The 15903-nt window shown below is 41.0% G+C and overlaps 2 protein-coding genes and 1 long non-coding RNA gene across 3 annotated transcripts; all 3 read right to left on the reverse strand.

The window, feature by feature from the left end:
* Nucleotides 1-1597: 1597 nt before the first annotated feature.
* Nucleotides 1598-2620, reverse strand: LOC114436693 (uncharacterized). The gene is made up of 4 exons (XR_003670714.1): nt 2583-2620; nt 2422-2487; nt 2274-2333; nt 1598-2190 (listed from the first exon to the last, which is right to left on the reverse strand). It is a non-coding gene; the product is annotated as an uncharacterized LOC114436693 (long non-coding RNA).
* A 1665-nt stretch (nt 2621-4285) lies between these two features.
* Nucleotides 4286-5812, reverse strand: LOC114436671 (uncharacterized). The gene is made up of 5 exons (XM_028407096.1): nt 5639-5812; nt 5344-5379; nt 4959-5225; nt 4486-4819; nt 4286-4328 (listed from the first exon to the last, which is right to left on the reverse strand). The coding sequence occupies exons 1-4, from the start codon at nt 5673-5675 to the stop codon at nt 4518-4520; spliced, it is 642 nt and encodes a 213-aa protein (XP_028262897.1). The 5' UTR covers nt 5676-5812; the 3' UTR covers nt 4286-4328; nt 4486-4517.
* Nucleotides 5813-13652: 7840 nt separating this feature from the next.
* On the reverse strand, nt 13653-14947 carry LOC114436676 (ladderlectin-like). The gene is made up of 7 exons (XM_028407103.1): nt 14877-14947; nt 14695-14782; nt 14576-14617; nt 14378-14484; nt 14156-14290; nt 13970-14081; nt 13653-13865 (listed from the first exon to the last, which is right to left on the reverse strand). The coding sequence occupies exons 2-7, from the start codon at nt 14753-14755 to the stop codon at nt 13783-13785; spliced, it is 540 nt and encodes a 179-aa protein (XP_028262904.1). The 5' UTR covers nt 14756-14782; nt 14877-14947; the 3' UTR covers nt 13653-13782.
* Nucleotides 14948-15903: the final 956 nt, after the last annotated feature.

Consider the following 15903-nt stretch of genomic DNA (forward strand, 5'->3'; position numbering starts at 1 on the left):
TTTACAGGATTTTGGGAGGTTTAGACTTCACAAAATACATTGCTGCACTGTGCACTTTTTTTAAAGTCCTATTGTTGTTGGAGTCTGAGTGGTGAATCTACCTCTGTTTGCTTGTAAACCTACACAGGGGCTTTGAGAGAAGCTAATGTGAGCTGCAGGGAAGCAAATAATAAAAAAAGATCTTTTTGTCTTTCTCCAAGCATTTGTATGTCCCAGCAGACAAATGCAGACAGATACAAATGCACAAATAATGTCTCTGAAATTAAATAAGAAGATCTGACACAGGCTGAACATTCCCCATGAGCAGCAGACACTACAGTCAGCACCTCGGACAGCTCCAGCACTGCTGCCGGTGCCACAGTCAGCACCTCGGACAGCTCCAGCACTGCTGCCGGCTCCACAGTCAGCACCATGGACAGAGACACAGCACAGGTATTCACATTCACCTTCTTGAAGCAAGGCGTCTGGACTTGTAGAGTTTTCCTGAAGACGTTTCGCTGCTCATCCAAGCAGCTTCATCAGTTCTAACTGTCTGGTGGGGAAATATTGTTTATATGTGGTGGCAGACTTCAGTGGGTGGGTCTGGGTAAATCTTACAAATATTGGAAATCCTACGGAGTTTCTCTGATACTCCTGACACATATGGAATGCAGATGTTTTTTTCTCTGTCAGTTATTGTCCTTCTTGTTGTTAGTGGGTCTTGTTTTTGTGGCTTTGATGAGTGGGTAGCCACAGGTTTTCAGGGATTCCCTGGCCAGCTCAGAGGGGAAGAAGAAGGAACAACATCACATCAGGAAATCTTGTGGCTACTTCATGGCGTTGCCCCGCCCACATGGTGTAACATCGATCTGCGTTTTTGATAACTTTTATGTTTTGTTGAGGCCTTTGTGGAAAGATCAACAAATGTTCCATATTACATACTAAAAGAACATTTTAACCTCAGGCTGCTTAAGAAGAAATTATATTTAATAAGAACCCTTTTATTTACAAAAAGTTTCAAAGACCACAAAATAAAGTCTATGAAGGAACAAAACGACGACACACAATGAAACTCCATGTTGGACTTCATGTCCTTTACTTGTAGAGACCCCGTCGTGAGGACCACATCCGAAAGGGGGAAAGCTCGAGCGGAGAGGCCGCTGATCAGAAGACCCCCCCTGGGTCTAGACCTGGTGGTGGTGTAGAAGCAGGAGAGCAGGAGAGGGGAGACCTTAAACTGCATTAATCGGGAGGTGCTTGGGGTGGAGGAGGGTTGCCGGATTGATCAGGAGACAGCTGGAGAAGAGACAGAGGCTTTTAAATTTCTTCCTACGCTATGATTGGGCAGGAGAGGGACAGATCGACAGCTGATTGGTGAGGGAGGTGCCATCTATTAAACACCTGACTATGTGGGAGGTCACTAGAGGGAGTGCAGTGCAGTGAAAGAGAGTGCGAGGATGGTGAAGAGGGAAGCGGATAGAGATAAGAGGTGGATGATGTGAAATAGAGTCTTAACGACTGAACTTACGCTGAGAGCTACATTTCAATCATGAGAGACTCAGCGAACTGAATGAGAAATAATTTATTAATACAATAATTGTAAATGTGCATTGGCGTCCTAGACCCCGTCGTGAGAACTACGTCCAAAAGGGGGGAAAGCTCAAGTAGAGAGGCCGCTGATCAGAAGACCCCCCCCAAAGGAGAAGAAGAGATGAAAATTGAGGTTGATACTTACATGATTTGGGCACTAACAGATACCGTGTAACATGAAAAGACAATTGTTAAAGGCAGAATGCAAAATGAAAGGACAACAATCAGATGCAGTTTGATTCGAATAGCGGATAGAGATAAGAGGTGGATGATGTGAAATAGAGTCTTCATGACTGAACTTACGGTGAGAGCTACATTTCAACTCATGATTCTTCACATTTAAAGAAAGCTGCAGCTCAAAGAAATGAACTCACAACAAACAGTCTCTCTTGAGACATGGCAAATGACAACACTATAACCTGAAGTTTCTGCTCTCAAAACAGGAGAACATGAAGATGAACAAAAAAAGAACGTCTTCTTTATAACATGGGAAACAATCTAAAGCAGGCCAGCACTGAAACATGTTCTGTTATCAAGCTTAAAACAGACAGCTAGTCATTGACTTCATGCTGCCATCTGTGCTTCTCTTTGTTTGTTGATGATGAACATCTCTTCATGGACCTGAAATAAAATCACAGCAAACAGTCTCAGTTTAAAATACTGTCTTTGGAACATGAGCTCTGACTGTATATGAAGAATATTACCTGTGTTTGGATTCACATTACTGTAGTCAGACAGTGACTCTTCTGGGTCAACATGTTGTCCTGTTATCATGATATCAATCATATATAAAATAATGATTCTCTCTGTATTTTAGTATCAATGTGACATCTCATATTTTTATATACTCACTCCTGCTGTCCAGAGCTTTGAGCTGAATCAGATATGAAGCATTATAGTAATCTTCTTCAGGCTGACCTGAAATAACATTAATGTGAGTACTGAGTTTCACAATGATTCTATAATTATTATGACTTTAACCTGCTCCATGTCAATCAAAGTGTGTACTGTACCATTTCCAGAGCCTTCAGCTCCTCTGATTGTCTCGTAGACACAAAGGTCGCCTACAGGACAGTGACACATTAAATGAGTCACCTCACATCTGTCACACTCATTTAAACGTCTTTATGTTTTTATTAAATGTTGTTATTGAACAGTGTTAAAGCTGCAGCAGCATGAATCTTATAAATATCTGTGAAAACATTCTGAACCAGATGAAACACTGACTGTGGAGAAGAGAGGAGTATATCTGATGTTGGTTTACTTCCTGGTACACTGTCTGCTCTGCAGAAGAACCTTTTATTAACAAAAAATGATCACGTTGTTACATGGTTTTGTAAATTCTGTGTCACATTTAAAGTTTATAGTAAATAAATGATGCATCAGAAGAAAAAGGTCTCACCTTTGGACTGTCTGTAGTGATACAGTAAGAGCACAATGACAAAGAATAATATGATTCCACACAGCAGTCCAACAATTAATGGCACTGAGGATGAGGAGCTTTCAGGTCTTGATACAACTATTAGAAATAATAAACATAAATTAATACACTTATATTGGACTTGGTGTCATTAGTACAGACAATAATACGTAGAGAAGATTGAAGCAAGGCGTCTGGACTTGTAGAGTTTTCTTGAAGATGTTTCGCTGCTCATCCAGAGCAAGTCCAGACGCCTTCAATCTTCTCTACGTATGATGACCTGGATGACTGAGAATCTTCATCGACATACAGACAATAATCAAAACAACATTACCGTAATGTACCAAAAAAGGAGCATCAAACATCTTTACTCACCTTTCACTGACATCCAGCTCTGAGGTGACTTCTTTCCTGAATGTTCACACCTGTAGAAACCTTCATGTGACTCTGACACTGCAGAGATCTTCAGCTCCCCTCTGGTATCACTTTGAACACGTTTGTCATTGTGATAGAAAAACACATTGGAAAGTTTGTTTTGTCCTCTCAGTCTGCAGCCAAGAATAACAGAGTCTCCTTCAGTCACACTATTGACAGGACTCTCCAGGATAAGACCATTATAATCTGTAAAGAGGACATCAGTCAGAGATCAGCTGATACAGACCTTAAAAAGACATTTTAACATTGTTGACACATAAACAGCAGCTTTATACAATCTCCTATAAATCCTATAGAGCTTGTTTTGAATGGTGACATACAAACTCCAAACTGTAGTCATCAGTCACACATTGTCCCATATTAACATGTTGATGTTTTAGTTGCAGCCACAGATGAGAAATCAAAAAAGGACTTATTTAATCTACATCCATCAATATGCTGCAGTTTTATATGTTAAATAACTTGAACTGTGGAACTGTTTGTGTCATTTAATTTTTGATCTGCTGTATTTATCACCATATTATTAATTACATCATCAATTTACAACTATTTAACATAGCATGAAGTGATCTACTGTTCATTATATGCGATGTTTAAGATTAAGACTTAAATATAATAAAATAATGTATTATACCATGTACAGTGATGTTGACTGTGTTGCTGAACTCTCCCGATGCAGACTCACACCAGTACACACCAGTATCAGACTGTGATGTGGTCTTTATGTTACATGTGGATCCAGTCATTGTTCTCCAGTTAGAACAGGATGACAGACGTCCTTCATCAGAGAACTTCCTCACTCTCCACTCAGCAGAGTTTCCCTCACAGGTCAGTGAGACAGACTCAGAGGTGAAGTGTTGGACTCTGTCAGGATTCACTGTGAGAGACGCTGCTGGATGAAAACCTGAAAAACAAAACATGTCAAAGAAACAAAGTAAGAACACAAAAATCACATGATGAAAAAATGACACACAACCAGCTCATTCTGATTCTCTCAATAAACAGAGGAATCACAGTGACAGAATAAATTCTTCTTACTGAGAGGACAGAATCAAACTGACCTGCAGACCAGACAAACTTTGGGTCACTGTAATCAGAGTGATACTCTGGGTCTCCTCTTCCAGCTCTGCACACATATGGTGACATCTTTGCTTATGTCAGAGTAGAAAGGTGGTTCTCCTCTTAATCCTCTGCATCTGTAGATGCCTCCTTGCAGTACACTGACAACTTTGTTTTCTCCCTCATGTTTTTCAACTGGATCTTCAGTGCTGCCTGGAACTCTTCTGAACCACTGGGACGGCCAGCCGACTGAGCCCTCCAACGAGCAGGTCAGCTTCACACTGCCTCCTACTGATGTGGTTGTCTTGTCTGCAGTCAGCGTGGCTGTGGGTTTATCTGATGTCATGACAAAAACAATGCTTAAAACAACTTCCCTGTTCTGCTTATACGTGTGAGTTACAATGTTAGCTGTGAACACAGGGTGTGAAAAGCATCTGCCTTAAACTTCATTATTATATACTGGACTGGAACTTACCTAAAACAGTCAAATGTATAGTATTACTATCCTCAGTGTTACCGGAGCTCTTGTGGTGAGCAGCACACTGGTATTTACCGCTGTTATCTTTAGACTGAATGTATAATGTGTAGGTTTTATATGAATTGTAGTGGACATATGTTTGACCGTTCTTGTTGATTTTATATTCCCAGTCGCCTTCTTCTCCTTCCTCCACATCACACTTGAAGGTAACAGACTCTCCAATGAAAACAGTGGACCAGTTTGGGTCCGTCGTCAGCACAGCATCTAGAAACAACACAAACATGTTGATGCACTCTGCTATTCACAACCTGTGTGTTGTAATATAGTGACAAAAACAGGAACAGTGACAGAAAGTGATGCAGTAAATGGAGACTTCAATTACCTTCAGCATGCCCACTGCAGAGGAGTGTAAAGAGCACTATGATAAAAAGATATCACACTATCATACATTTGATCTTAGCTACTGCAGCTATTATTGGGTAATCTATAATAACCTGTGAAATGCATCAGTGCTGACGGACAGAAATCAAACATGTAAATAAATGAAATAGTTCTTCTCTCTGATTTCAGCCACATTCCAATCAAACTATCAGAGAACAACACAAATAACTGATGCTCCATCTCACTGAAACGTTACCATGCAGGATTATGACAGAATAAGTCAGTGGTGTACTCACAGATTAGCCCCAGCTCACAGAGCAAAGTGTGTCCCATCTTCACTGACTGACTTCCTGCACTGCAGTGTGGAGAAGCCTGAGTGACGATTTCATGCAACAATGCACGTGCCTTTTTTCTAACTTCTTCTATCTCGGCTTCCTTCCTTATTTAACCAGGCTTTGATGTGTTTTCACACCTTGCATCAACTCTACAGCAACACAGCAGACTGACTTGCACGCACTGGAAATTTCCAACATATGAAACATGCTAGAGGTCTGATGTGGCCACAGGAAGTCCTGCTTTAATTTTGTAGACTTCTTTTCCTGTTGCATGAAAATACAGAAATGCGTCTTTATCTTCATCTCTTTCCTGTCACGGTATGATCATTTGAAGCTACTCATGTCTGCAAATGCATGAAACAATGTTCAAGCAGCTGCAGAGAATCAAGAAAAGTACATTTTTCATCTAGAATGAATAAACCATCTACTGATATAATGATAAGAGGGGTCATAGCCGCGTGTGAATTTGCATTAACTCTCATCCAACAGTGAAAATTCTGTAAACATCTTCTTTAATCTCAGCTGACTGCAACACAACAGCAAAGTTTCTTTTCCAAAAACAGAAACATCTGACATTTCTTCACATTATGATGAAATTCTGGTTTCAAGTTTAGTCATAACATCAACCACAGGAAGTGAGCGAGTGATACCAAACAGAAATAGTGTCATGACAGAGAAGTGAGCATGAGGAGAGGAGAAGAACCCTGCCTCCTCTCCCAGATAGACCATGTAAGTGGTCACAGAGTGGACCAGCTGCTGAGGACCATGCTGTTCATGTCTCATCTGTAAGACCGAGATGACTGTTACTGATTACTGAAAAGGCATCAAATAAGGATAAAGAGTTAGGTAAAGATCAGCAAACACACACAAACACATTTTACACATCCTGTCACATGGTCTCCATTTTCAGCTCCCATCAGGACAAGTTCCTGCCCCCATGAACACACAGAGATGCAGTGTGTTCCATTTTCATGACTGAAATATCTCATGTTATGTTTTCCTGATGTGGACAAGCTGAAGTAGGATCAATCTTCATTTGTGATGTCACAGTGTCCTTGTGAACCTGAGAAAGAGCTAACAGAGGACTGAACAAAGACCAAGACCAACTTGTCCTGCAGGCCTTGAATTTATTTATTTATAGATAAATAAAATAAAATTTGACTTACACTGTGATACAGTCAATGTGAAGGCTTCACTCAACTTTGTTGTGGATAAATTCTCTTTCCTGCCCCGACATCTGTATTCTCCACTGTCAGCAGAGGAAGCTCTGTTGATTCTGTATTCATTGGATGTTGAAGGAATGTTGGACCTCTCATGTGTCCATTCATATGTCCACTGATGTCCTTCAACTCCCTGAATGTCACAGCTGAGGGTGAATATCTGAGGCCAGCTGTGCTGCAGAGTGACTCTGGGAACTGTTCACATAGAAACATCCAGTCAGTCAGCAGAAAGTGTGATAACCTTAAATATTTCTCATCATATTGATCTTTTAACAGCTGAACTCTGTAACAAAGTGCTGTGCTTTGGTGTCCCAGTATTTACTCTGATTGCATTTTATGACATCATTTTATTTCAATTTAATAAATTCCAGTGATTGTTTTTCATTAGTCCAACAGCTCAACATTGTTAATATTCCTCTGTCCACTTCTGAAGAGAGACAGACAGGTTTACTCCACAAAAACCAACTTTAAGGGGAAGAAATGCAACAAAAGCTTCTGATTTAAAACATGGAGCTCAGTGGTGCTGAGGAAGAGGAAGTATTAACACAGTAACAAGCAGCATTAATATAACTGAAGTGCAATTTGGATCAGTCCTGTCTAAAAATGAAGAAAGTAAAGTTCAGATTTTTCAGCATCATCAGAGCAGGAGGAGCTTCTGACATGTAATCAATGTTTTTTGTTTCAAAATGGTAACAAAATGTCTCTTTTCTTCATTACTGACAAACACATGAAACATTTGAAAAGTTCATGTTGTTTAATTTCAGAACTAATTATTAAACTCACCAGTTTCCTTAATGGTGACTTTACTGCTGATATATGTGAAGAACTCTGGGTCTCCTCTTCCTCCTCTGCACTGATAGATTCCTCCTTCTGAAACACTGACAGTGTCTGATTGATCATTTATTGGTTGAGCTACAGAAGACTCTGAGGTACGTCTGTACCAGTAGTACTTCCACCCTGAAGAGACGTCCACAAAGCAGGTCAGTGTTACGCTGCCCCCTGCTGGTATGACTGTCTTGTCTGCTCTCAGTGAGGCTCTCAGTGAGTATGAATTACTGCAGAAAAATCTTTGCACTTCATTCTTTTCAGACACTGTTGTGAAAACAGGAAGACATGCAGCACAATACTTAGTGTGTATTTAGTAGCACTTAAATTGTTGGTTAGATTTGACCTAATTCAGCACTTTTATATGGATTAAAGATGATCAGCTTACCTGATACAGTCAATCTGAGGGCTTCACTCCACTCTGTTGTTAACTTGTTGCTTTTACCCCGACATCCGTATTCTCCACTGTTTGATTCACTAATTGTGATGGATTCACTGTACATTGAAAGAAGGTCTAACTTGTCTCGTCTCCATTCATACGTCCACTGAGTTCCTTCAGCTCCCTGAATGTCACATCTGAGGGTGATCGTCTCTCCAGAGAATATCTCAGTCCAGCTGTGTTCCAGGATCACAGAGGCCTTCATGGAACCTGTTCAAATAAAAAACACCCAGTTAGAATACAAAAGAGATTAAACACAAACATGTTATTTGTTTTAGTACTAAACTCTATGATAATTATGTGAATGCATGTTGTGCTGTGGTACATCTTAAAATAACTAATGTTACAAAACAAAAATCAAAAATAAAGCTATGAAACTTTTAAACTGTATTTACATCATCAGGATGAATCTAGGGTCAAACACACAGACTGAATATAACTATAGATAAAGTGTCCTCGACATCAACCACATGTTTGTGGATGTTGAATCTCTGTTGGACGTTATATTACAAAATATATATTTAAACACTAAAGGATCAAACTCTTGTACACATACTGTGACTGTTGTCTTGTTTAGAATGAACAAACTGATGTTGCCACCAGCGTGTGGTTTCAGAGAGCATGCAGACAGAATTAGAAGTGTGATGTAGTGTCACAGTGTGTCTAGTTCAGTGTCCTGTATCACAGATCTATCATTTATTATTCACAGTGACTACAACAATATCCTGAGGTTCTGCCTGCAGACCTGCAGCTTTAAACAGGCTGTGTGAAAGAACCAAATATCATTTAACCCTGTGTTCACACCAAGAGAGACTAAAGCTGTAAAATCCCTTTTGTGGCTCAAAACACAGCTGCTATAAAAGTTCTGTTCACTATTATAGCTCAAATCACTAATGACAAGAGAAATTCAAGTGTTTGATTTAGCTTATTTAAAGGAGCCGTACGCTTTTAGGACTTTGCTTCCACTTATTGTGGGATCTTAACTATTGAACAGAAAACACAGCTGTCATTTGGTATCAAGAGAACGTGTGCTCCTTTAATTAAACTGTGCATAGAGAACAAAAATTAATTATCAAGGAAGACTAGCATGCTAGGAGCTCGATTAGCAGGCAAGTATCGTGCCATGGAACGAGATAAATTGCATCATCTTCAAAAAATCTTCAGTAAAATATGTTCTCCTTAATGATAAACACATCTGTCCCTGTAATTTAATCACATTCATTGTATGATTAGTGATCAAAATGATCATCAATCTAATACACAATATAATATAAAACACTGAGAAGTTGATAAACAGGAGATAAATACTTTGTGTAATATACAAATGAAGAGAAAAAATAAAGACAAAGTATAATTTGTCACCTTCAGTGTGTCCGTAGAGGAGTGTGCTGAACACTGAAATAAAGATTAAAACCTCATCAGACATCATCAAACCAAAAGAAAGTGATCAATCACAACATTAAAACACTATATATACACAATGTAGATGTGTGGAGCCAAATCCAGCAGAACTTCAGTGTAAAACAGAGACATATCAGCAGCCGACGTTCATAAAGACACCAGTCTGCTCAGAAACACTCTTCAGAAACAACAAGTCAGAAATGTAGCTCTCAGCGTAAGTTCAATCAGGAAGACTCTATTTCCCATCATTCACCATTTATCCCTATCCGCATCCTAATCTTTCTCCCTCTATCCCTCACTCCTCTGCTCCCCCTCTCTTCCGCTCTCTTAGTCAGGTGCTTAATAGAAAGCACCTCCCTCACCAATCAGCTGTCGCTTTCCATCCCTCTCCTGACCAATCACAGCTTAGCACTAAATTTAAAAGTCCTCGTCTCTTCTCCAGCTGTCTTCTTATCGAACCCGGCCACCCTCCTCCACCCCAAGCACCACCAGATCCACGCCAGTAAGGCCTCCTAGCTCCTGCCCTCCAGCTCTCCACCACCAGCAGGTCTAGACCCCGGGGGGGGATCTTATGATCCAGCAGCCTCTCCTCTTGCGTTTTCCCCCCTTTCCGGATGTGGTCTTCACAATGGGGTCTAGGACGCCAATGCACATTCAAACTTTGTACTTAATAAATCTTTCTCATTCAGTTCGCTGAGTCTCTCATGATTGAAATGTACTTACAGAACAAGTCCAGCACACAGAGCAAAGTGTGCCCCATCCTCACATCCAGCACAACTGAACAAAGTGTTCTATCTATTCATAATTATAATGCTGAAGGCAGAAGTGATGTTTCTTTAAAAGGTGTGATCAGAATGTGTCACCTTCTAATTCTGAGTATAGACTCTTCCTTCCTTTTCACCAAACTTTAGAGATTAGCTCTGACCACAGCAGTTTCACATTGTTATATTTCCTGTCCTCTTCACACATATGAACATGTTTCTCTCAAAGGTTTATTTTAATTAATGCATATACATGATATATGCATAAGACATGACTGTTGAATTGAAGCATCTTGTTACATAGAGTTATTTGATTATTTTTGTCCACATCTTAAGTTTAGAGCAATAAAACTTTGCAGTACCATAAATAAAAGGCATCATTTAACCTGAAAGTAGAATCTACAGATAACAGCTAACGGCAGTGTCTACCATGGTAACATGACTAAACACTAAGAAATATGAAGACATCAGACATCAATGTTTCTCCTGACTGCTGCTGTCAGGCCGCAAGTAACACTTGTGTTCTAAGTGCTATTCTTCCTCTTTTTAGTAATTTACACACAAGAAAACATGATGTGGTTGGTCTTTAGTGCACAGATGGCACAGTTAAGCCTGCTATCTGTCTACAATGCAGCAGTATGTCACTGTTTTTAGAACAGCAGTCCAACAGGGAGCTGGAGCTAGTGCCTTGGCTGGCACCAGAGCTGGCGCTTTGGCTGGAGCTAGACAAGTGGTCCAGGTAGGGAGCGCCGGAGCCACCGGATCCTGCAGGTGGATGTTCAACCTCACAGTTCAGAGTTACTGAGGCTCCAGGACTCAGCCATTATGAAGACACAGTGAGGACAGGTCGGGGTTTAACTGTTGGAAAGAGATGATGTTAAAATCTCTGAACTATATTAAAGTATACAGAAAACATACTCATCCTTACCTAAAATCCAGCTCTGAGGTGACTTCTTTCCTGAATGTTCACACAGCCAAGAACAACAGAATTAATTCTTGGTCATTCAAATCTGTGAGATCAGATGTTTGTTACATCATGCTAATAGTCTGACCAACGTCTGCATCCTTTCTCACACTGCAGCTGTGGCTCAGAGCACTATGACATGGTCCAGAATAGTAATATATCCATATAAAGACAAACAATGAGCTGTAAGGAGGATTCTGCTGATCAAAACTCACACCACTACAAAGGTTATGACCACAGAGCACGAACACTTCCTGTACACAGTCTGCATATACAAAGTACCCATGATATCAGAGACCACAGGTATCAACCATCTTGCACATTTTCTGCACATTTAATTTCACACCATGTGAAAGACCCCCACATACAACAACAGAAAAGGCGACAATGACCACAGACAACAGCAGGGCTGATGTCACCCCCTGGCTTTTAGACATTCAAAAAATAAATTAATACAGAGTTTTTCACCCCAGCAGGTCAGCAGGGGGAGCCACAGTCCACCACAGAACTACCAATGATATGAGAATCAGAGCTGATGCAGGGTGAAGAATAAAATAAAAGTTGCTTCACAGTTTATATGGGCTCTTAATGAGGAATAGACCGGCACCCTCCCTGAAGAGCTGGCTCTACAGGCAAAACGGTTTGGTTCTCGGTTTCAAGAGTCACACCATCAGAAAGGCAACAAGTGTTCCTTCAAAATGGTGTAAAATTATTTCAGCCCGATAAAAGGTGCAGATGTGGCAGGAGGATAGAGACACAGAAACTGGTTTCATTTTTTTACCTCCTGCAGGGCTGGTGCTTGGCCATCGTGAGGCTTAGAGCCACAAGTGAGACATTTCTGTAATGGTCTCAGTGAGCCAAATGTAATAAACTTTGAACCACCTTCCTAACCCTATCCCTAGCTGTAAACGTAACCCTAATGCAGAGTTAGGGTTAAGTGCTTGTTCATCCTGAGGTATAGATCCTCAAGTGAGACATTTCCCTAATGGTCTCAGTGAGCCGAATTACTTTGTACCACAACTCTAATGTAATGGTAGGGGAAACACTGAATACCAAAATAACTACAAACACAATGATCAAAACCAGGGATCAAAATGAACACAACCCAACTAGACAAGGGATCATGACAGTACTAGTCTGTGTTGTTACTTCTAATGTGTAGGATGGACTGTTACTTTATCTATCCTTAAGGTCAAGTTAAACATCCTGCTACATTTGAAGTGGTTCTTGAAATGAGAGCCAACCCATGATCCCTAGTGTCCACTGACATGTTCAACAAACACTGGAGGGGTCATGACACATTTTCCATTTGTGGTCTTGGTTTGCCCTCTAGTGGTGTGAAGGTGCAGTGTATCATGTTCAGCAGTGCACTATGAGTACCTTGATGAAATATCCTAACACACCTCAGCCCCTCTAACCTGGTGGTGGCTCGGTTGGTAGAGCTCCTGCTGTGAACGTTGCGATTTCCCATCATTTCATTTCATTTCAACTTGGACTTCAATGGAACACAGAGACCAACAGCAAAAGTGAGTAAGCTAGCTAGCTGAGGTGTCACATTTTAATGTAGAAAAATAACAGCTGAATTCATCCGAACAGCCTGCTCCCAGCCACAGGGGGCAGTCTTCTCTCTGCACTCACATCCACACTCTAAATATTGTCACTCTTATTAATATTATTATTATAGATTCTCTTCCTGTCACTTGTTGACACAACACAGCACTGACATGATCAGGCAGCATGTGTGCTACCCAGCAGGCTTTTACTGCCAAGGATCAAAGTGACCTTTGATCCCCACAGGAACATAAACATTTCTGCCAAAGGTAAAGTGATAAAAAGCAACAACTCCACCACTGTTACCATCTATTCCTGACTTAGTTCCTCATTTAGTGGCAGATAAAGAGATATATGTTTCTGCATAGAGCTGTTCCTTTCTGCTGTATTTTTATATGTCTGCACACAAGATATGACAACAGGAGACAAAGGACAGCCACGACACACTCAGCTGTTTGAAGATGATACATGTGGACAGTTTTTAGTGTTTTGTCTTTTTCTGAATATTTGCTGTAAAGGCTGAAAAGTTAGAAGTGTTTTACTTAGAAAGAAAAAAAGAGGTCAAAGGAAAAGATCAGTGCTGCACTTTCAGCAGTAATACACATCATGACTTTGTCCACATGGTGGAGCCATTAAGTCAAATGATACACAGCTTGGAGCCACTGACAGAGTAACATGAAGGACAGAGGACTCACAGAGCAGCTTCATTCGATGCTTCAGACTTTAATGATGCAGAAGATGAGAAAGAAGAGTTCACTCTATGAAACAGAGTTCTGCTAAAAGCATCCTTTGCAACACATTCAACCTGCTCTAATTAAAGAGACAGCCCAGCTCCTGTTTACTTGTCACTTCATTCTTTAAGCAGCGTTACAGCCAGAGATGAGAAAAGAAGACATGAAGTGAGACTCAGATTCTTCAACTTATAGATGAGACGGACACACAGCTCACAGCTCAGGGGTCCTCTTGACACAGATTGATGGCATCTCAGTTGCACAGCCAATATCATCCCAATCAAAACACCCATTACCTGTAGGTACCAAAAACATGTCAGGTAGTCTTTATATATAGATATACAGTCATTCATGAAGTGATGGATGTTTCAGGCTTTCAGAGGACATTTTAATGACATACTTCCATAGTTCATATATGCACAGTCCTGGTTGCCTCCGCCATTATCAGGCTCTCCAGGGCACCACTTCTTATATTCAAAAGTTGTTCCATCGCTCCAGTACCAGAGCCCCTCCTTGAAAATAGACACACATTATATATAACAGGACTATGTCAGCAGACCAAACTGGTAACTGGTCAGTTGTGTACCTGCAGACTGTCAGAGCCTCCAATCCAAGCATGTCCATTTGTGTAAGTGGCCTGATATACCACGTTCTGAAGGTGCTTATACTCAGCATCACTGTGCACAGATGCCAGGTTAGCACCCTTGGACTGACAGTTTTTCTGCAGTGGAGATCAACACACCTTCATGTTTAAGTGCACCAAAGCAGAGTGACAGTGATCAAAGTGAGTCCAAACCCCTCTTAGTACCTGAGCCTCAGCATAGGTCATGGATTTGGGCTCATAGATGTAACATTTGCCATTGAACTCAGTCCATCCTGTGGTACAACTTGCAGATGTATTGACACCATGAGGGTCTTCCAAAGACAAAAAAAACACAGTGGGGATGAAGATTATCACCAGAGTGTGGAAACATGTGGGGAAAATCATGGAAACTTGTGTACTAACCTGCTGAACTAAGTGTCTCTGTCTCATTCAGGGCAGTTGCATCTTTAAGGACAGTTTAACAGAGCAGATGAAACATCTGAAGGCTGCACACAGACAGATGATGACAGTGTCATACTCACTAGCAGCAGTGGTCAGAGCCATCACTGCATACAGGAGTGCAGACACAGTCAGCAGTTTCATGGTGATGTTTCAATGTTCAGACGTCTCCTAGAAAAAAGTATTTCTCATATTAATGTCTCTGCAGGAAACAGACGGCCTGCAGTGACTGACAGTTCATTCAACAGAGAAGTTTGTAACAGACCTGATGAAGAATGATCTGCTCCTCCTCACAGTCAGTCTGTAGGGTCAGAGCAGTGATGAGCGTGTCTTATATACTTGTTACAACAAACTAAAAACTTACATCCGTGTTCCCTTTATGGTGAGAGGTGGAAAAGCCAATCAGAGCTGACTGCATGTCACCTCTCAGTTTCATCACAGGACGTTCTTGACTTATTTACAGTTATTTTTGGCTATAATCCAGGTAGCTAGGTCTGCCTCCTGTTGTTGGAAAATGGCCACCTCCCACGGAGAGTGTGCATCCAGTTTGACCTGAGAAGACTGCTGGATTCAACAGAAAGCCCTGAAGAAGAACGCCCTGACCTCTTTGCTGTGTCTGAAACCACTGAAGCTTGGAGCCAGATCAGCTTTGGAACATGAAGGTTTGGCTGCATGGCACATCTTCATTGGCACCCTGCAGGAGCTCCGTCCACCTTCAGCTCGAAGCCTGACAGGATGGTCACTTTGCAACTCCTTGAACCCAGATAAGCAGCAGGACACCTCAGAGATGGAACAGCAGATAATCATGTTGTTTAATCAGGATGTTTGCTGTGCAGTGTCGCAAAGCCCGTCTGATTCATGCTGTATTTAAACAATGATTAATGTTTGTGTACTAACCTGAACTGGACCCACACTAAAACAATTATTTGCATTGGCAAGAGATGTTGTGACCAACACAGGGTCTGTTTGTTGTGTGTAGTAGTTTTAACAGGGCCCAAATGTGTGTCCTAAATGTATCCAAACCAAATTATAGACACACAATGAAGGGTGAGGAAGGTTCTGTTGAACAAAAGTCACACAACTGCAAAAGGATTGACCACAGGACACAGACACTTCCTGTAAACCTCCTACAAGTTAAAATGAATAGACATCTGAGAACACAGGTATTAGTCATTAACTATTTCTTGCATGCCCCACCCCAGCACCACCACCACCACCACAATAGCAGGTGTGATGTTACTTAACTGTCTTGAAGCGACAAAACAACTAAAACAGCATCATTTATTGAGTGA

This window comes from Parambassis ranga, chromosome 5, assembly GCF_900634625.1.
Source record: "Parambassis ranga chromosome 5, fParRan2.1, whole genome shotgun sequence".
Classification (NCBI taxonomy): domain Eukaryota; kingdom Metazoa; phylum Chordata; class Actinopteri; family Ambassidae; genus Parambassis; species Parambassis ranga.

What these genes read in the sequence shown, in the direction of transcription:
- LOC114436676 (XM_028407103.1), bottom strand. Translation starts at nt 14,755, where the DNA reads ATGAAACTGCTGACTGTGTCTGCACTCCTGTATGCAGTGATGGCTCTG. An exon ending in AGAGACACTTAGTTCAGCAG is followed by an intron (nt 14,485 to 14,575) that starts GTTAGTACACAA and finishes TGTCTTTGGAAG; the next exon opens with ACCCTCATGGTGTCAATACA. An exon ending in TGCATATATGAACTATGGAA is followed by an intron (nt 13,866 to 13,969) that starts GTATGTCATTAA and finishes TGGTACCTACAG; the next exon opens with GTAATGGGTGTTTTGATTGG.
- LOC114436671 (XM_028407096.1), bottom strand. Translation starts at nt 5,675, where the DNA reads ATGGGACACACTTTGCTCTGTGAGCTGGGGCTAATCT. An exon ending in CTGTGAGCTGGGGCTAATCT is followed by an intron (nt 5,380 to 5,638) that starts GTGAGTACACCA and finishes TTTTTATCATAG; the next exon opens with TGCTCTTTACACTCCTCTGC. An exon ending in CTGCAGTGGGCATGCTGAAG is followed by an intron (nt 5,226 to 5,343) that starts GTAATTGAAGTC and finishes TGTTGTTTCTAG; the next exon opens with ATGCTGTGCTGACGACGGAC.